Source organism: Peromyscus eremicus, chromosome 4 (assembly GCF_949786415.1).
Source record: "Peromyscus eremicus chromosome 4, PerEre_H2_v1, whole genome shotgun sequence".
Taxonomy (NCBI): Eukaryota; Metazoa; Chordata; class Mammalia; order Rodentia; family Cricetidae; genus Peromyscus; species Peromyscus eremicus.
The window spans coordinates 146,765,860-146,785,897 of NC_081419.1; the positions used below are offsets into that span (position 1 = coordinate 146,765,860).

The 20,038-nt window shown below is 44.9% G+C and overlaps 1 protein-coding gene across 4 annotated transcripts; it reads left to right on the forward strand.

Moving 5' to 3' along the window:
* Nucleotides 1–3,064: 3,064 nt before the first annotated feature.
* Spo11 (SPO11 initiator of meiotic double strand breaks) lies at nucleotides 3,065–18,103 on the forward strand. 4 transcript variants are annotated; one of them, XM_059261995.1, is made up of 13 exons: nucleotides 3,065–3,212; nucleotides 5,503–5,616; nucleotides 7,403–7,491; nucleotides 7,892–7,958; nucleotides 8,528–8,636; nucleotides 9,031–9,117; nucleotides 9,945–9,981; nucleotides 10,272–10,381; nucleotides 12,218–12,317; nucleotides 12,699–12,736; nucleotides 13,326–13,402; nucleotides 16,048–16,159; nucleotides 17,372–18,103. In XM_059261995.1, exons 1-13 carry the CDS (start codon nucleotides 3,082–3,084, stop codon nucleotides 17,489–17,491), a joined length of 1,191 nt encoding a protein of 396 aa, XP_059117978.1. In that variant the 5' UTR covers nucleotides 3,065–3,081; the 3' UTR covers nucleotides 17,492–18,103. The 4 variants fall into 4 exon arrangements, with proteins under 4 accessions (XP_059117978.1, XP_059117980.1, XP_059117981.1 ...); XM_059261996.1 differs by having other exon boundaries at nucleotides 3,099–3,212; nucleotides 4,374–5,616; XM_059261997.1 differs by lacking the exon at nucleotides 5,503–5,616.
* The last annotated feature ends 1,935 nt before the right edge of the window (nucleotides 18,104–20,038 follow it).

Sequence of the window (20,038 nt, forward strand, 5' to 3'; positions counted from 1 at the left end):
AAGGGATCCCAGTGTAGCCCCAAGCCTTTCTCAGGATCAGCTTTTAAGCACAAAAAACCATGTCCTGGGTTGACACACTTCAGTTAACAAGAACAATTAGCCAGAAGCAGAACTACAGAAGCCAAAAAGCAAGGTTAGTGTATTTAGAGACTCTCCCTAACTGGATTCTGATGGACTGGGCCTTTGTTTTAGAGTTGACACGTGGTGCTGTTTCTGTGCTGACTTTAAGAGCCTGAAGAGCACTTCCACCAAGGAGTCAGTTGTTCTACGATCTCAGGGCCTACTAAGTTCTGGGGACCTGTTACAGTGTCAACTTGACAAGATCAAGGATCATCAGGGAGACATACTGCTGACCACGCCTATGCGGAATTATACCTCTGAGCACGCCTATGGGGAATTATCTTTTAAAAATATTTATGTATTATTTATTTTTATGTGTTTTGACTACATGTATGTCTGTGTACCACTTCGGTGCCTGTGCTCACAGGGGCCAGAAGAGGGCACTGAATCTCCCAGAACTGGAGTTACAGATGGTTGTGAGCTGCCATGTGGGTGCTGGGAATCAAGCCCAGTCCTCTGGAAGAGCAGCCAATGCTCTTAACTGCTGAGCCATCTCTAGCCCCAGTGGACAATTGTCTTTTAAGTTAATTGGTGTAGGAAGGCCCATTTTAACTGGGTAAGGCCATTCTCTGGGCAGGGGATCCTGGATTCCATAAAATAAGCTAACCAAGCCAAGTCCGCACACACACTCATCCCTGTTTCCTGATTGTGGGTGCCATGTGACCAGCCTCTTCAAGCCCCTGCTGTGTTGAGTTCTCCATGATTGACTTGAACTACCTGATGAAATAAGTCCTTTCTCCCTTAAGTTGCTCCTGTGGGGGCATTTTATTGTAGCAACAGAAAAGAAACCAAGACACCTTCCTAACAGAGTCTGGGGAGATGCTCAGAGGACCACAGGATGAAAGGGACTCAGCCCAGGAAAAGCCGGCTGCGGCTTGCTTGGAGCCGAATGTGTTTTTCTGGTTCTGTCTCCCGGCATGGGGCCGGGAAACTGCCTTTGATGTGCAGGTGTTGTGAGCAGCTGCTGCAGGCACACAGCACTTGGCTGCTCTCCCTAGAGCAAGGCAGGATGCCTGCAGGGCAGAGGCAGACGCAGCTGTTGGCAGAACACTCCTCCCTCCCTCACCTTGTCTGTGGAGGTGGGAACCCCTGCCAGGCATCTTGAACCTTGAGTCTCTCCCGCAGGAATAGCAAGTTTGGATGGCTTTGTTCATCCGCTGGCTGTCATCTCCTCCCTATACCTCCACCCACCTCAGGACCTTCCACTACACATCCCAGAGAGAGGCTGCTGCCTCTGGTGGAGTCTGTAGCCAACCAGGTGATGCACGCCTATCTCCAGTGGACAAAACCCCGGAGCAGGAGTAAGTGTAGCCCAGGAGAGACGGTCTGTATGATGTCACCCTGTCTGCCTTCTTCAAGGCCTTTCGGCTGGCTGGCTCCTCTCTGGGGATGGTAGATGGAAGCTTGCTTGCTATGGGGCTCTTGTCTGGAAGGAAAACTAAAACAAAAAATCACCACCCACACCAAAGGGTTAATTCTGCCGGAAGTACCCTATAAAATGCGGATTCACTCTGAGCCAGACCCCTAAAGTCACCTCGGTTCCTAAGGATTTGATATGAACCTGGCATCAAGATCTCTCTCTTTGTTTGAAAACCTACCTACTGGAGCCCCAACCTTGCACATACCACTCAACCTCCCGGAGCCCCAGTCCTTCCATTCTGAAAATGAGGAAGAGTTTTTCCCTTCTAGGGTTTTGGACGGATTCTTAAGTGTACCTTTCTCTCTCTCCCAGTCAACTTAACTGAGGGTTCACCTGTTTACACTCGGTCCCTGCCTCTCCATGGACTGTGAGCTTCCTGAGCACAGAGACCTAGCTTCCCCATTCCTCAATAAGCTGTACTGCTTAGCACAGGGGAGGCAACAGGAAGCAATCACTGTGATAACAATGAAGAAAGACCTTTAACACAAGACCTGTGTGCAGAGACACATGCACACCGGCAATTGTCAGTGTGGGCCAGAAGAGTCTATATTTCTGCTCAGAAACCAATTTGAATTAAAAAATAAAAAACTGGCCAGTGGGGCCTGGAGTCAGATGGCTCTGGGGTCCCGTTCATGCACCGTGATTCAAGCCCCCTTGTTCCAGTGTTTCGTCTCATCCCACTCTCTCCTGTTTGGTCCTGAGAGTCAAGGGTCTTTTCCAGGGCCTCGGAAATCTGCCTTCTGCTCTAGAAGGCTCAGGGAGAACAGAGCAAGAAATGGCTAGCCCGGTCTGCAAGGAGAGGAAGCCATATTCACTCTAAATCCTTAGGAAGGAAATCCCATTTTCAGATAAACATTTTATATTTTAAAGGATTCATTTCTTTTTAAAAAATGATTTTATTTCTTTATGTGTGTGTACCACATGCATGCAGGAACACACATCTAGATGCCAGAGGGTATGAAGTCCCACTGAACTGGACGATAGCTATGAGTCACGTGATGTGGGTTCTAAGAACTGAAGCTAGGCTTTCTGCGGGTGCATTAAGGTTCGTAAGTGCTGAGCTTTCTCTCCAGCCCCGCAGCAACTTTTTAAATAAAAGCAAGTCGCAAACATTGTTTGGACGATAGTAAAACCTTTAATCCCAGCACTCAGGAGGTGGAGGCAGGTGGACATGGTGCGGAGGCGGGAATGCAGGCCTCCATCAAAGCAAGCAAGAGTGCTCCCACTCGCCCATATCCCCAGCCAGGTCCGACCGTCCTAGTGAAAAGTTGCAAATACCATTTCCCCCAAATGACTCCCCCAAGGGGTTCGCAAATGTTATTTCCCATAAGTTATCAGGACAAAGACACCTCGGCCCACTGATCCCTGATGCTAACTAGAGCTGCACCTGGAGCTCCATTCCTCCCAGGAGGGTCCCAGCCGCTGCAAAGGCCTATGCGCCTGCGCACCCCGCTTAGCGGGCTGCTGGGGGGGGGGGGGCGGGGTCGTGGTGCCGCGCGCATGCGCAGCCAGAGCGCGGGAAGGCTCGCAGGTCCACCATCATGGCGTTCGCGCCTGTGGGGCCCGAGGCCTCGTTCTTCGACGCCCTGGATCGGCACAGGGCTTCCCTGCTGGCCATGGTGAAGAGAGGTGCGGGGGAGAGCCCTGCCGGGGCCACCCGCGCGGCCTCTAGGTACAGCAGCTCGCTGGCAGGGCGGTGGAAGGCCGGGCGGGCGGTGGAGGGCCGGGCGGGCGGTGGAGGGCCGGCCGGGAAGGCTGTGAGGAGAGCGCCAGGCCCGCACCCCGAGATCGGCCCTCCTGTAGCACCCCCTGCCCGTAGCGTCCCCTGCCCGTAACGCCTGGTTTGAATGTTTTTGCACTGGTGACCACTTCCACCCCAGCTGTTTGCTAGGACATTCCCGGAGCATCCCTCTAGCCTAGTTCCTAGTTTCTCAAAATCCCTTCTAGTTAGAGAGTCTGAGATTTTACCTGGCTTTATGTTTTATCTTTAAAAATTTTCATGAAAGCCAGGCGTGGTGGCGCACGCCTTTAATCCCAGCACTCGGGAGGCAGAGGCAGGAGGATCTCTGTCTCGAAACAACGAAACAAAACAAAGTATGAAATTATGTTTTGGGGTTTTTGGTGAGGTTGATAGGGAAAGGAAAGGGAAAAGTTTAAAGCATTTGCGCTCTAAACTAGTGGGTTTCTCAGATAGAGCAAGCTTATCAATATTATAAGTGAGTGGTTTATTTGTTTGTTTATTTATTTATTTATTTATTTTGATTTTTCGAGACAGGGTTTCTCTGTGTAGCTTTGGAGCCTGTCCTGGATCTCACTCTGTAGACCAGGCTGGCCTCGAACTCACAGAGATCCACCTGCCTCTGCCTCCCGAGTGCTGGATTAAAGGCATGCGCCACCACCGCCCGGCTATAAGTGATTTATAATAAGACATTTTTCTTGACCTCTAGGGAACACATGTACCTATTTTAAGTGATTTAAAATCAACTACAGAAAATGCATTTATATGATTCAGATTTCCTTTCTCATTTTTCTTGTTTATCACCAGTTTGCATCTTAAACACATTCCTTTTATTTTTAAGCCCAAACCAGCTACCCAAAACCTCACAAGCAAACAAATTTTGCAAAAGAATTTAGTTTGTGGGAGAATTTAAAAGAGAGAAAGAGATGGTGGGAATCCCTGTTAAGAACAGAGATTGGTCTCATTATATCTTAAATTTGTTTTCAGTATTATTCTTAAACTGTTCTAAGTTTTGAAAAAATAACAAATCATTAGTCTTTACTGTATTAGAACACACTAAATGTTTTAAAATATATTTTCTGATTTTTTTTTCAGTGAAAACATTGAAGACGGTGTGGACATTAAAACTCAACATTTTGCCCATCTCCTATGTTTAACTTGGCTTCCCTTCCTAGAAAATATGCCAATGTTACTTAGAGTGACATTTTTTGAAGCTGATGGTTTGTGAAATTAACAGCCAGCTGACAGAAAACTGAGTTCAGTCTTGATATTTTGTAAAGTGGCGTGATTTAAGTGGCCAAGTCAACCATTTAGTACAGAATTCACAATTTATCCCTTTCCTGGTAGTGATTAAATTTTTTCCCTTTGAATCACTAAAACTTAAAAATGGTTAATTTTTAAGGCATGAGATCAATTAGGGCAGTATGCTACAAGCAGCTGTGTTCATGTACATGCGTGCATGCGTGCATGTCAAAGCCCGTCTCATATCATCCTCAGTTAAAACATTTAACAATAATATTTCAAGCCAAGTCTGTATTGAAGTTCAGTGACATTGAAGTAAGTTAATTGTGAGCAAATAAAAATGCATTTGTAAGTTATATGAGCTCATTGTTAATGCAAAAGGGTTATTTAAGAGATGAATTTACAGACAAATCTAATGTCTCTGTAAGTAACCCCTATAAGAGCAGTTGTTTGAATGCCTGCTGAGTCAGAATTTAGTAAGAGAGATGGTTATTGACATGTATTTCCAAGGCTTTCAAAAAAAAAAAAAAAGGAACAAACAAAAGGGAGGTATGGTGGCCAACACCTGTAATCCTAGCACTCAGGAGACCAAGGCAGGGTTGTGGGTTTGAGGCCATCCTGGACTTCATGGTGAGTTCCAGGCTAGCCTTAGCTACCTTATGAGACCTTGTCTCCAAAAGCAAGACAAAACAACAAAAATCTAATAAAATGAAGTTGTGCTCAGCAGTTTGGTGGTACACGCCTTTAATCTCAGCTGAACTCAGGTGGCAGAAGCAGGCAGATCTCTGTGAGTTCAAGGTGGCAGAGGCAGGCAGATCTCTGTAAGTTCGAGGCCAGCCTGGTCTACAGAGTGAGTTCTAGGACAGCCAGGGGTGCACAGAGAAACCTTGTCTCAAGGGAGGGGAAAAAAGTTGTCTTTGTATTGATCTGGGAAATATTACATGCTATATAAAATTAAATCATGGTGTGTTTATTGTTTCAGTTCTGAGGTTCTTACAGCTATAGAAAATATTATTCAAGACATAATCAAAAGCTTGGCAAGAAACGAAGTGCCTGCCTTCACAATAGACAACAGATCAAGCTGGGAAAACATAATGTGGGCATTTTGCAATTCTATTTCTACTTTTTAAAAAGATGTGTATGCTTGCATGTGTGTGTAAGTGTGCATGCGTGTATGTGTGTGTATATACCTGAATGTACATGTGCATGTGGGTGCCCATGGAAGCCAGAAGAGAGTGTCAGATTCCTTTGAGCTGGAGTTACAGACATTTGTAAACCACCTGGTATGGGTGCTGAGAACTGAATTCCAGTCCTCTGTAAGAGCAGGAAGTACTCTTAACTGCCCAGCCCTCTCTCCAGCCCCTGAAGTTTTGTTGTATTGTTTCATTTATCCATTTATCTATTTATTTATCCATTTATCTGTTTATCCATTTATTTATTTATTCATTTGTTTGTTTGTTTGTTTGAGAGAGGATCTTACTATAATGGCCAGCTGGCCTGGAACTCACAATGTAGACCAGGTTAATGTCAAATTCACAGAGATCTGCCTGCCTCTACCTCCCTAGCGCTGATATTAAAGATATGTGCCACCATGCCTGGTCCCTGCAGTTTTATTTTAAAATGCAGTATCTATGTTGTTATTTCAATTTGTTTCAGAGTTATAGTCAGATGTCGTTCCTTTTATCCTGTCCCATAAAAATTAGCAGGTTTACGAAATCCATGCTCCACAGAAGGGCTGTGTGAACTGGAAGTCAGTGTGAAAGATGAGGCCAAGAAAGGACTAGCAACCAGAACTGCACTGAGGAAGGGGGTGGTCCAAAGTCTGCCTGCCCTTGCTCAAAACAGCAAGTGTAGAGCCACACTCTTCAGCACTGGGGAAACACCCTGGTGAGGTTGTCTTTCACTCTGCGAAAGCAAGCCATTGCTCCGGCAGCTGCAGTCAGTCCTGACATGCAGACCATGGTGCGAGCATCCGGAACAGCACAGGGTTAAGGCTCGGTCCTTGCCGACTGCTGCTTGGTCTTCTCCGCCTAGTGAAAAAGTTTAACCTTTGTAGCCTGCCTGTACAGCCTTTTCTACCAAACCACAAATGGTTCTCAGAGTTTGTGAAAGTTACAGAGGAGTGGGACTAGGGGAGATTTTAAAATCAATAAAATTAGCATAAGATGTATACTTGGGCAATGTGTTTGGAAAGATAGATTTTGCATAGCTTCAAAGCAGTTGCCATGTGGGGGTTCACCTGGTGCCTTCTGCCATCCTTAGGAGAGCCTGAGAGGTTCAGTTTCACTTTGTGTGTAAATTGAAACAAAATATTTCAAAAATTATTATTAAATTGAACCAAATTATTAACTGAGAATGAATAATGGCAAAATGAGTAAAATACATAATAGTAAAATATGTGTAAGTATTCCATATACACTGTCTTCCCAGAAAAGAACTACACATATACTCCATACTAAAAGGTGTTTAGCTTAAACCTGAGCTAGTCACCTGTTAACTTCCTGCAGCAATTTGAACATTTGGGCGTTCCTAAGCTCCAGTGCCCACAGAGAAGAAATGTGGGAGATGGCTGAGTTGGCTGAAATGCTTGCTGTATAGCAGGAACCCTCATAAAAGCAAACTCTGGCATATGCCTATAATCCCAGGGCTGGGAGGTGGAGACAGGTGGATCCCTGGGGCTCACAGACCAGTCTGTGGTGACTGGTGAGCTCCAGGACGATGAGACAGAGATTGTCTCACAAAACCAGATGGGTGGTCCCTGCAGAACACCTCTCAAGGTCGACCTCTGGCTTCTGTACATGTGCACATGATAAGCAGGTCACAGCAAGTGTGTGTTCAGGAATTAAGTTTTTCTCATTTTGTTCCTGTGTTTTGAACAACAGGTTTGAAGACTCTGTCGGCCTTCAGATGATACCTCAGTGTACCACAAGAAAAATCAAAAGCGATTCACCAAAATCAGTTAAAAAATTTGGTAAGTTACTCTTCCGTGGCATTGAGTAGTCAATAGTAAATGAGTTAGTTATTTCTAGAGCTTAGCTGTTCCTAGTTAGGTGTCTTCACATGTTCTTTAACTTGTCCTTAAAATACATTTTTAGACTTTTCATGGTCAGTAACATTGGAAGCACATGGTCAAAGTCAGCATGTTCTAGGTTCATGTTCAGAGGAAATTACTCTGATTTGCTACCCAGAAAGCACATGATTTTACAATTATTCTTTACCTAACCCTCCTCTTTCGGAAAGATAAAGTTTAAAGCATTATAGACAAACAATGGGTACAATTAAAATTTATGATAACAGTATCTTTCAAATTAGTGAGAGAGAGAGAGAGAGAGAGAGAGAGAGAGAAGTAAATTGTTTGTCTTATTTTCCAGCTCTAATTCTGAAAATATTGTCCATGATTTATAAATTAGTACAGAGCAACACTTACGCAACCAAGAGGTAAATATATTGTTATGGCAAATTCATCTTCAAAAAATGCTGTGTGAGACTAAGTTAAATTAAAAAATAAAAAAAATTTTATTTTTTTTAAAAGATTTATTTATTTATTATGTATACAGCATATATGACAGCAGTCCAGAAGAGGGCACCAGATCTCATTACAGATGGTTGTGAGCCACCATGTGGTTGCTGGGAATTGAACTCAGGACCTCTGGAAGAGCAGTCAGTGCTTTTAACCCCTGAGCCATCTCTCCAGCCCCTGTTTTAATTTTAAATTTAATGTGTATGGGTGTTTTGCCTGCATGTGTGTCTATGCACCACACACCTGGTGTCTGAAGAAGCCAGAAGATAGTGTCAGTTCCCCTGGAGCTGGAGTTACAGATATTTGTCCTCTGGAAGAGCAGCCATCTCTCCAGCCCCCCTTAACTTTTAAAATATGCTTTATGGTAATAAGCAGCTCTCGTTGTGTGCTGTGTTTCTTGCAGTAAATGTCCCCCACATAGTACTCTATGCTTGTCACAGTCCCAGAACATGTGGCTCATTCAAATGTTGACCTGACATTTTCACAGAGACATCTACTACACTGACAGCCAGCTTTTTGGGAACCAAGCTGCAGTGGACAACATTATAGATGACATTTCCTGTATGCTGAAAGTGCCCAGGAGGAGCCTGCATGTGGTGAGCCACTCTAAGAACAAAACACTGCCACAAAACAAAATGGTAGCTGCTCTTAGTCCCAGAGCAGAGGCAGAGGCAGGCAGGTTAGCCAGAGCCTCACAGCGAGATCTTGTCTGGGGGAAGTGTACTCTGCCCCCTTTTCATGTCATTTGATAGGATATTTTCTCAACATAACCTTAATCTGTTTCCAATGTGTTTCTTTGGTCAAATGGACCAAAACAGGAACCTTTCAGATATTTTTATTTCCTAAATACCCTTACATGCTTTTTCCTCCATCTCTGCCTAGATTCTGATCTAAGATAAAACACAAATGTCTTAAGAGGTGAGCATGAGGAGAGGCTTGCAGCAACAAGTATATGAATGGGGACGGTTTCAAATACCTTATTTTTTCCAGTTATCTACCTCCAAGGGATTGATTGCTGGCAACCTGAGATTCGTGGAGGAGGATGGTACCCGAGTGCAGTGCACCTGCAATGCCACGGTGAGCATCCTTCCATCTCACCTGCTCAGCGCTGCACAACCCTTCCCATTTGGAACTGGATTTCATTCCTTGCTTTATTGTGTAGTTCAGAGACAAGGTAAAAAGTTACTTATAATTGTGTGAATGTGAGTATGGGGTGTGTGTGTATGTGTGCTAACAGGTGCATGTGTGCCACAGCACAAGTGTGGAGGTCAGATGACCACTGTTAAAAATTGCTCCCTCCTTCCACTATAGGTTCATGGGATCAAACAAGTCATCAGGCCTGTGTGGCAAGTACTCTTACCCACTGATCCATCTTGCTGGCCCCAGGGATTTTAAAATTAAACTGATGAGTAAACAGTTGTGTGCTTTAGCACACAGTTTTCAAATTGTCATATTGAAATAAACAGACACACATTCTCTTTTAAAATGTACTGATATTTCCAAATGGCTTTGGCATGGCCCTTTTGGGATGGCTGTTTACATAATCTGTGTGGCTCTGAAATGAGCACATTTCATCCCAAACCCCTTGCTGATGCTGCACTAGAGCAGTGGGGTGGGTGGTCTGACGCTCCCATCAGGACAGGGCACAGTAATGCTGCTGAGGCCCTGCATCAGGACCCTTGCCTTCCTTGTGTCTGCTTAAGATAGCTGTGCAAAGCTTCCACAACCTTCCCTGCTGAGGAAGCCAAGTGGGTCCTGTGTCTGCTTTCCTCACTGAGTGGCAGTCTCTAGACTACCCATCAAAGAAAGATGAAAGCTTACCATTGTGAATCATAAAGTGCAGTTACACTTACTTTTTAGTTAACTTACAAACTGCTTGGTTTGTTTTTTTCTTTCTAACTTAGGCTACTGCTGTGCCATCCAACATTCAAGGGATCCGGAGTATCCTTCAGTGGTAAAACTGTTTAAACTGGAATGCTCCTTCAAAGAGCTTTGTCTTCCTGTGTGTAACAAACATAGAGGCCATAGAGACAAGTAGCCACAGTCCCCTTACTAGGGCTCTCCCTATGAAGTAGAGACAGGCACCCATGTACCTGGGTGAATATAGGTATTGGGAGGTAAAATGAAAAAATTTTCCCTGTAGCTGCCTTTGAGTCACGGTATACATGCTGCAATGCAGTGGGTGACTAAGCTTGGATGCTGTGACTAGTTTCTCAGCCTTAGCGCCACAGATCTGATCACAGATGCAAAGTTTCTGTTAATAGTAGAGAAGGATGCAACATTTCAACGGCTCCTGGACGACAACTTCTGCAGCAGAATGTCCCCATGCATCATGGTCACGGTAGGATATCTGCCTCACTTCATCACTGTGGTGCCTGGAAATAGAGCTCCAGCAACATCTGTGCACCATGTCCCTGTCCAATATAATGCATCATCTAGTATCCCAGAGCAGAAGTGTCCACAGTGTTTATTTCAACATTCTTAAACCCAACCCAGGTTCAGATGCGGGTCTCTATTCTTAAACAGAGCAGTTGCCCCCAACAGGCTTTGTTTTCTTGCTGCTCTGTGTCTCCCTCACACTTTCCTGCCGCAGAGTTTCTCCAGGGCTGTGGGCAGCTGCTGTCGCTTGCTGTTCTTCACAAGAGTTTGTATCCGGGTGATTCACTGGTTCAGGCTAACGGCACTTGCCCTTTTCAAACACATGTGCAGGAACAGTGAGGAACACAGGCCGTGTTGTGACAGCAGTGGAACTACAGGATGGCTCGGCAAAAGGATGGCTCGCTCAGCCAGCAACAGCTAGCCCAGAGATGCAACAGGCAGGGTGACTGAGGCAACATGTGTCCTTCTCCAAGTTCTGCAGCCTGGGCCAAGACTAGTTAGTGTGTTAGCTGATTCTCTGTCTGCTAGAGCAGACCATTGCTTGATTGCTAAGAAGCTGTCTTCTCATTGAGTGTTCACATGGAAGAAAAGAGCAAGACAGAGACAGGAGAAAGCCTTTCTGGAGTCCCTTACATACTCATTCCATTCAGGGGAGTCTGTCCTTCTGTTCTTGATCCCAAAGCCTTACCTCCTGAGCCTTCACATGAATTTATGAGGGACAGAAGTATTGGTCCATTGTGGGCAGTTAGGGTCCTGTGGTATGGTCATGTTTTGAGAAATCGTAAGAACTGGCTGCAGGAGGGAAGAAAGCTTGGGGTGCACACAGATGGGGGCTGGAGAGTAAGAGGATGGATCAGGAGCCCCTCTTCTGAGATCTCTTCACAGCCTGCCTTTACATAGCTGTAGAAAATCCACTCCTTGGAGAAGAAGGCAGTTTACAGTGCTGTGGTTTGTGAGTGTGACTGGAAATGCGGCCTTAGCATAGCCAGAAGAGAGTCTGATGAGGGGGTGTCAGGCAGATGGGGGAGCCTTGTAGGCCTGGTCAGTCTCAAAGCATCCTGACTTGGAGCAAAAAGATAGGCTCACAGGAGGCTTTGCATATTAGGGTTTATGTGGCAGCCTGCGGGGCAGATGGCTTCTTGGGAGGTTTGGGCTTATCTCAGTGTGAGGATGGTGGGGGGGGGGGGCAGGGACTGAACGAAGGACACTTCAGAAGGACTAGGTGACTCCTGATTGTGGCTCTGACCTGTGGCACCTTAGTGCAACATCACTACTAAGAGCCACAAGACAGACACAAGCATTCAGCTCTTTATGAGAGAAGTTCCAAGTGTGATTTTGGCATGGACTCTTGGGGTGATGGTAGGAAATTCTGGTGGCATCTGCTTGGGTGAAAGAGCCAAGAGGTGATATAGAAGATGAAGACAATTTGTAGGTGTCTAGTCGATCTTTCCTTGCATTATATGGGTCCCAGTGATTGGGCTCAGGTCATCAGGCTTTATATGTGGAGCCATCTACTGTGCCTCCCTATGCCCTTTGAAATAACACTGTGATGAGCACTTTTATTCTGTTCCTGATGAAGTGTTGTCTGGGGGTGGGGTCTCCAAACAGGCATCCTGGAAGCAGAGGTGTGAACAGATGTGGCTCCTCTTGTTGAACATTGTCCATTTTCCTTACTGTCAGCACTAGACTCCCCAACCTGGAAGTCAGGGTGGGGTCTCACTTGTCAGTGTTGATGAAATACAGGCAGAATGTGGCCAGATCCTCTACAGCCTCAATGCCTGACTCTGTCTGCTTTCAGGGAAAGGGCATTCCTGATCTGAACACAAGGCTCCTGGTGAAGAAGCTGTGGGACACATTTCACATTCCTGTTTTCACTTTGGTAGATGCTGATCCCCATGGTAATCTCTCCTGGACTATTTTGGACAACAATCGTGAATAAGTCATATTTGTGATTATGTTTTTCTGCTCTTAGAACATTTGTACAGCGTATTATATGGGCCAGGGAATAGCTCAGTGGTATGGTACTTGCCTAGCATGCATAATGTCCTAGGTTCAATCTCCAGCATGGTAATCAGTAAAGAAATAAATCCAAGGTACTATTAATATAGTCAAGTTAAAGACTGTAATCATTTAAGGCAATGTTTAACATATGAAACTGAGAATGTAATTTTTTGTTGGTAATGTCCACAGAATTAAAGATTTTAGATGTTAGGTGGAATTTGAGAGTGCAGATTCCCTAGCTATGACCTGAGTCTAATCTTAAAGCTCACTCTCAACAGGCATCGAGATAATGTGCATCTATAAGTACGGTTCCATGGTGAGTACAGAAAAGTGCAGCTGCCCTTCTCCACCACACCTGTGTTCCATTCACCGGGGTCTACTTATACCCTAGTAAGGCAATTCTCCAGAATGTCCCAGGGGCAATGGTGACCTCTCGAGAGCCGGTCTGTGCGTCAATGTTGTGAGCTCAGCCCTTGGCATGGGTAACGGAGGGTCGAGCTATGTGTAAGTGGCACAGCCATCCTGTCTAATCTGCTCCTAAAGAGCATCAGCGAGACCATAAGTGTCACATGCAGCTTCCAGTTTTGACTTTGCCACTGTGACTCCCACAATGAGAGAAGGGAAAACATCAAGTCCATGCTGGAGCCTATGGTACCCAAATTCCACTCTTGAAAACGTGGAGAGACACAAGTCCTGGTTCCCCCCAAACCTGCTGAGCCTGCACCTCCAAATGAGCCAGAAGCCCAGCCAAGTTCATTGCAGAGGGGTGGCAGAGCAGGGAGGGAGGTAGTGAGTTCAAGCCAGAGATTAACAAAGCAATGGTCCAGAGCACCTCACCCTGCTGCCAGAATAGAAAGCCAGGACCTTGTCCAGCTCCTCTGACACAGCTCTGCTCTTTATCTCAGTCCATGTCTTTCGAAGCCCACAGTCTCACTGTCCCAACTATCAGATGGCTTGGTCTCCTCCCTTCTGATATTAAAAGGTAAGGGCTCTGCAGTGTGTATGACATGCCTGACGTCACTAGAAAAGCACTTGCTGTCTGTAGTTATACAGTAAATTTCTTGGGGTCTCTGTTATTTATATAGTTAATGAAGGACAAGCATGATGGTACACACCTTTAATATCAGCACTTGGGAGACAGAGGCAGGCAGGACTCTGTGGGTTCAAGATCAACCTTGTCTAGATAGTGAGTTCCAGGACAGTCAGCACCACTACATAAAGAGGCCCTGTCTCAAAAAACAAAACACAACCCAATGAACTTAGTTAATTTCACCTTCAGCTAGCCACAAATATTTTTACAATTATGGTTAAACCCTTGTGCAAGTTTTTTGTATTTAAAAGACTAATGCATGGAGAGGCATGGTGACATACTTGTAATCCTGTGCTCAGGGGACTGAGCCAGAGGCCAGCATGAGCTCCAGGGTGAGGCTCTGCCTCACAGACACAGATAATAAGTGTGAGGCTGGGGATGGAATTAAATGTCAGTCCTGATCTTGACCATTCTAACTCCATAGAGTGACCACATCTTAATGTCAGAGTTTGGGAACTGCTAGCACTTGAAGTTAAGGGTCATTTGAGGCAGGGCAGTCCTAGGTGGCTGGTGATTTTCTGCCCACAGCTATGACCTTTCCCGAGAAACCTCAAGGTCCTCAACTGTTCCTTTGTCATCTGGTTTTTGCATACAACACAAAGTGATCACTTTTTTGTTGTTACCAATAAATACATTTCTCTCCTGTGACCTCATGGTAATAGTTCCTTCTCCTGAATTTCAATTTCAGGCAATCCTTCACAGCTGTTCTGCCGAGATTGTTGGTGACAAGCAGATCAAAGGGTCCTCTGATAATTAAACCTTTCCCTGAATCTTACATAGTCTCTGAGGATTCCCAGAGACTTGGTGGGTCAAAGCATGTGTGTGTGTTTGAGGCTTTCCCTGCCTTCAATAAGGTTCTCTGTGGAGAGTGAGCCACCTGGCCCTCAGCATGGGGGACCACTGCTTTTCAAATACTTGTAAAAATATCTAATTATACAAATACTGGAGGGTATGAACATGTGAGTACAGGTACTCACAGAGGACCAAAACCTTGGAACCCCTGAGCTGGAGTTACAGGCAGTTGTGAGCTATTTAGCGAGGATGCTGTAATCAAACTTGGGTCCTCTGCAAGAGCAGTATACACTCTTAACCACGGACCCTTCCCTCTAGTGTAGTTGAAAGTTTTTCTGTGTCCTGCCTGGTCACGCAGCCACCCAGACCCAAATAAACATACAGAGGCTTATATTCTTTTCAAACTATGGCCATGGCAAGCTTCTTGCTAGCTAGCTCTTACACCTTAAACTAACCCATTTCTATAAATGTATACCTCGCCACGTGGCTTGTGGCTTACCGGTACTTTACATCTTGCTTCTCCTGGTGGCGGCTGCAGCATCTGCTTCACTCTCCTTTCTCCTCCCACTGTCTCTCTTGGATTTTCCCGCCTGGCTTCATCCTGCCCTGCCGTAGGCCAATGCAGCTTTATTTATCAACCAATCAGAGCAACACATATTCACAGCGTACAGAAAGACATCCCATAGCACTTCCAACCCCTCAAATACCCTCTTGCTATTCTCCTTTTCCCGTAAGAGGAACTTGAGTGTGTGTGCAGGATTTCCTGAGGCAGTGGGCTATCTTGGATGTAGATGCTTATTTTCCAAATTTGGGGACCATGAAGCTATGGACTGAGCAGGAAGGAAACCTACCTTTGGAGTTTTGAATGCTTCCATAGAAGGAAGCAGAGTTTATACCAATGCAGTTATTTGTCATGGCCACAATCCCTTCGAGTGACCCCTTTGCACAAACACAGATTTGGGACAAGGACCCTGAAGGCTTTTAAGGCAGAGGTCTCGGTGGAACTCCAGCTGTGCTCATAAACCCTTCTGGTGTCCTCAAAGACAGACAGAGACAGACAGACAGATACAGGGTCAAAGGAATGAGGCTGCAATCAGCAGCACTAGACTCCCTTCACTCGGCCAGCCAGGAACTGCCACTGCAGATGCCCACAATTATGGTGATACTGAGGACAGCTGAGGAAATCAGAGTTTACCTGGACACCTTGGACTTGTGACTTCAAGAGCAAACTGTACCTAAACCCAGATCTCTCTACTGTTTTCAGACTTCAAACTAGATAAGTGTGCATGTCAAATACGAAAGCAATAGATCTGCATCCTCAGTGCAGAGAGTCAAGCGCTTAGTAGGTACCCGCGTCCTGATTTCTCAGTGTCAGCCACTGGCCACGGCTGCTGGGGCTTACAGCTGCAGGGGCAGAAAGCTGTGGCTTGTCCATACTAGCTCTGCTCAGTGTACCTGACACCAGTGCTTTGTTAACAGCCAGTTTCTGTCATCTGTTGTCATCTCACAAAGGTGAGGAGGGGGAGGAAGGACAGAACCTGTTTCTATGACAACACAAACTTCTACTTTGAACTTGGAAAACTCCCTGGCCTATATCACAGAGCCCCAGATGCTGGGGTTGGGAAAGAGCATGGGATTGATTTTCTCACTTGTTTTTCTTAGTTTGTTGACATAACAATATAAGTACAGGCATAAATACAGGAACATTCTGTTTTTACTGATCACTCCAATCAAATTTTTTCCAGGTTAAATATACCTAAGGGTAGTTTGATTCCACTGACAAAGCATGACCAGGTGAAACTGGACAGTATCCTGAGGAGGCCTTATATTACCTACCAGCCCTTCTGGAGAAAAGAGGTAGATGGTGTGTTTTTATAAAACGCAAATGCTATGTGTTTTCTTTCTTCTCATTGTAGTGGTAGCTGCTTATACAATACTTCCAGCATATCCTTGAACATGTTTAATTTTTATCACTGTTACTGATTTTTAATTAATGTTTTCAGTTAGTGTACAAGATAATGGGTTCTATTATGGCATTTCATGCATATATATCATGGTACTTTGTTCATATTTCCCCCCACCCCCACAGGTCATCCCTGCTGCAGGTCCCATTTCCAAACCCAACATGGTCTTCCTTCTGTTTTCACACATCCCTACATGTTTACCCAGAGTCCACATGTAAGAGAAGACATGCAGCATTTTGTCTCTTCCTCCTCCATTGCCTGTTCTTGGTCTCCCCCCACCCCACAGTCCCTCTCTGTAGCTAGAGTTTTCCTGCCTGGCCCACAGTCAGGACAAATCTCTATCACCACCAGTCCCACAGCCGCTCAGACCCAACCAAGTAAACACAGAGACTTATATTGCTTACAAACTGTATGGCCGTGCCAGGCTTCTTAATAACTGTTCTTATATCTTAAATTAAGCCATTTCTATTAATCTATACCTTGCCACCTGGCTCGTGGCTTACCGGCATCTTCACATGCTGCTTATCATGGTGGTGGCTGGCAGTGTCTCTGACTCAGCCTTCCACTTCCCAGAATTCTTCTCCTCCTTGTCCCGCCTATACTTCCTGCCTGGCCACTGGCCAATCAGTGTTTTGTTTACTAACCAATCAGAGCAACACATTTGCCATACAGAACATCCCACAGCACCTCTCCTTCATTCATGTCCTACCTGTGCATATTTAAGTCTAGATTCTGTCCATGGAAGAAAACATGCACTTTGTCCTTCTGAGTCTGACTTATTTCCTGAAAGTCTATGTAACCAAAAACTGATGCTGCCAGTGTAGTTTGTCAATAGCAGTCTGTTGAAATTGCAACACAGACACTGCCAATAGAGGAGGTCAGCAGGGGGAAGACATCTGCCTTTCCTCCATGGTTATGTCACTTTATCAGTGATGGCCGCACAGCTTATGGGATAAAAAAGAAAGAAAGAAAGCCCCAAAACAAAAGCACTCTAGTGGTGAGGCCTGACCTTACAGTCTTGACCAGTAGCCACTCTAGATGCTCTAGAAGGCCTGAAGACTGCCTAGCCTGCGGTTCCTAACAGATGCTGGTAACCTTCCTGCAGATGGAAATGATGGCAGACTCTAAGATGAAGGCAGAGATCCAAGCCTTGACTTTCCTGTCATCAGACTATCTTTCCAGAGTGTACCTACCCAACAAGCTGAGGTTTGGAGGATGGATATAAGATCAGAGTCGGGTGGTGTGTACTTCCCAGAGCTTTCCATCAGCTTGTTTGAACTGCAAACACTGGGTGAAGGAGTACCTAGTCTTAATTCTGCAACAGTAAAAGTAATTTTATGCTACTATGTTTGTCAAAGCAAACTCCATAATGCCCTTTAGACTGTTTGATCTTCTGTAAAGACAGATTCTTATTCTAGAGCGATTATAAAATAATTTAATTTTTAAATTTTATTAGAAAAACTGTTGCATATGAACGTCTATAAAAATACCTACTTCTGCTGGGTGGTGCACGCCTTTAATCCCAGCACTCAGGAGGCAAAGGCAGGGGAATCTCTGAGTTCAAGGCCATCCTGGTCTACAGAGTGAGTTCTAGGACAGCCAGAGCTACACAGAGAAACCCTGTCTTGAAAAACCTTGAAAAAAATTGACTTCCTATAACATAGCTAATATAGCTGTGAAGTATCTCACTAGCAACAAAAATAGCAGTCGAAACTCAAGAGGTTGTAAAGGCATTTTACATGGCATTTTTTTCCCTTGTACTTTCTTTTGCTTCGTGGTATGGGGAACTTGCCCTGTTAATGTACCTATGAAACTAGTAAAGTTTATTGTAAACAAATCTTGAGTTGGTGTATGTCCTGTGCCTTGCTCTACTCAATTCCAGTGTGCTTCTTTACCCATACCACTGTGTCTGAACCTGCTTCCCAGCCACACAGTGTAGGCCATAGCTGTGCATCTGGATTCCTCTTTGTTCCCTGAGTGCAAGATTGACTACAGTGAGGCTTCTCTTACAGTAGGCTGTGCTCTGGCCTCCTCTAGCTCTACCTTCATTTTGTCGGAGGTAACCTTTATGGTCTCAGTGCATCTCTAAGGGCAGAAGCTTCAACTGTCTGCAAGTCTGCACACTTTCAGAAGGATGTAAGCGTTGCTTAGTTTATAAGGTTCAGCAGCGGCTGATGAAACAGGACCAATTCTGCAAGTGTGTGCATGCTACCACTGTGTACACATGATCTCACTTCATTCTCCCAGTAATGACTCCGTAGTTTACAGGTGAAAGCTCTGAAGGTGTTACTTCTCCAAAGCCACAAGAATATCAGGAGACAATAATACCAACTACCTCGGTGGACAGATGACAGAATATGCAGGGACTACAGAGAAACAGAGAAGGCAGCCCTTGTTCAGAGTTAAGAATTCCAAGACAGCAGCAACAGAGAATTCACCTGAACGGGGTCCCTCCTAAGTACTCGAGTCACATAGCCATGACACTGGCCCCACCTAAGAACTTGTAGTAAAAATGAAACGAGGCAGTATGACAAGCAAAGAAAACACTCAATACATTCACACAGTAGATATTTTTCTAGGGGCTTCACAAATGCTAACTCTTCTCATTCTGTAAGTTAAGGCCCTAACTCATGACCCCAGTTTTCAGATGAGGGAATGAAGGCCCAGGGCCGTTTAATAACTGACTGTCCTGTGTCCACAGACTAGTAAGCAGTGGAGTCTGGATTTCACCTGGAGGGGCTGGAGATGGCTGGGGACTAGAATGTGCTTCCCATGTGCCCTGCATGCACATTGCCAGGGGACAGTCTAAGCCATGTGCTAAATCAAGGCCCTGATATCATACCTATGGCGTTAAGATGGCCCCTGGACATATAGGACACTAAAATTTTGTTTTGAGAGCCTTTTAATATGCTGTTGATTTGACTTCCTTGTGTGACGGATCAAAAATTGTTTAAAGCTTTTGTAAGTTACTAATGTTTTCCTTAAATTTATACACAATACTAACATGCAATAATGTCACTGAATTTTGACAAGCTAAAAAAGAAAATACAAGTTAGAAATATGTTTAGCCCACAGAATGTCTGAGTTAGGCTATATTTTCAAAATGGGAGGGAAATACAAGACTACAGTAGTCATGAAAATTTGGAAATAAACTTAAAAATAGCTTGCAGATCCATTCGGTTCATCTAATTAAATTATCTGAAGTTTATGACTGGAAATTTTCTTAGAATAATTTTCTATTCTTTGGGAAATGAAGTGGAAGAGCAGCCATACTGAAGTTGGCTCTGCTGCCCACCTTTATTGGATGCAGATGAGAAACTGGTGCTACAGTTTTGGGAACCATCTAGAACTCTAGCTCACAAGATTTGCTTTCAGAAACCATTACTGCACAACAGCTTTTTCAAATGGCAGCTGGCAACAGACAATGCCCTCAAGGTACCGTCATCTCCTGGACCCATGTGGAAGAACACAGGACTGGAATCTGTTTGGAGTTAGGGTGAGCAGGAAAGAGTACCACAAAATATGTCCTGAGAATCATGGTTTGTCCTTAAGGGTTCCTAATGACCCTCATTTAAAAAAAAAAAACTGTAACATCCCATTTTCTGGGAAATTGAACTGTCGTTATTGGTGATGCTAAGTGATTTCAGAAGTCATGGTTTCATAGGGGTTTGGAAGAAGCAGTACACATTGTAGAAAAACAGGGCAAATCCTCTAGGATGTCCCTAATGGCTTCTTTTAGGCCTCCTGGTTGACTGTCAGAGTGAGGCCAGTA

Excerpts from the sequence above, each read along its gene's own strand:
- Spo11 (XM_059261995.1), top strand. The coding sequence starts at position 3,082 with ATGGCGTTCGCGCCTGTGGGGCCCGAGGCCTCGTTCTTCGACGCCCTG. Across the intron at positions 7,492-7,891 it reads AAAATCAGTTAAAAAATTTG|CTCTAATTCTGAAAATATTG; the intron begins GTAAGTTACTCT and ends CTTATTTTCCAG. Across the intron at positions 9,118-9,944 it reads AGTGCACCTGCAATGCCACG|GCTACTGCTGTGCCATCCAA; the intron begins GTGAGCATCCTT and ends TTTCTAACTTAG.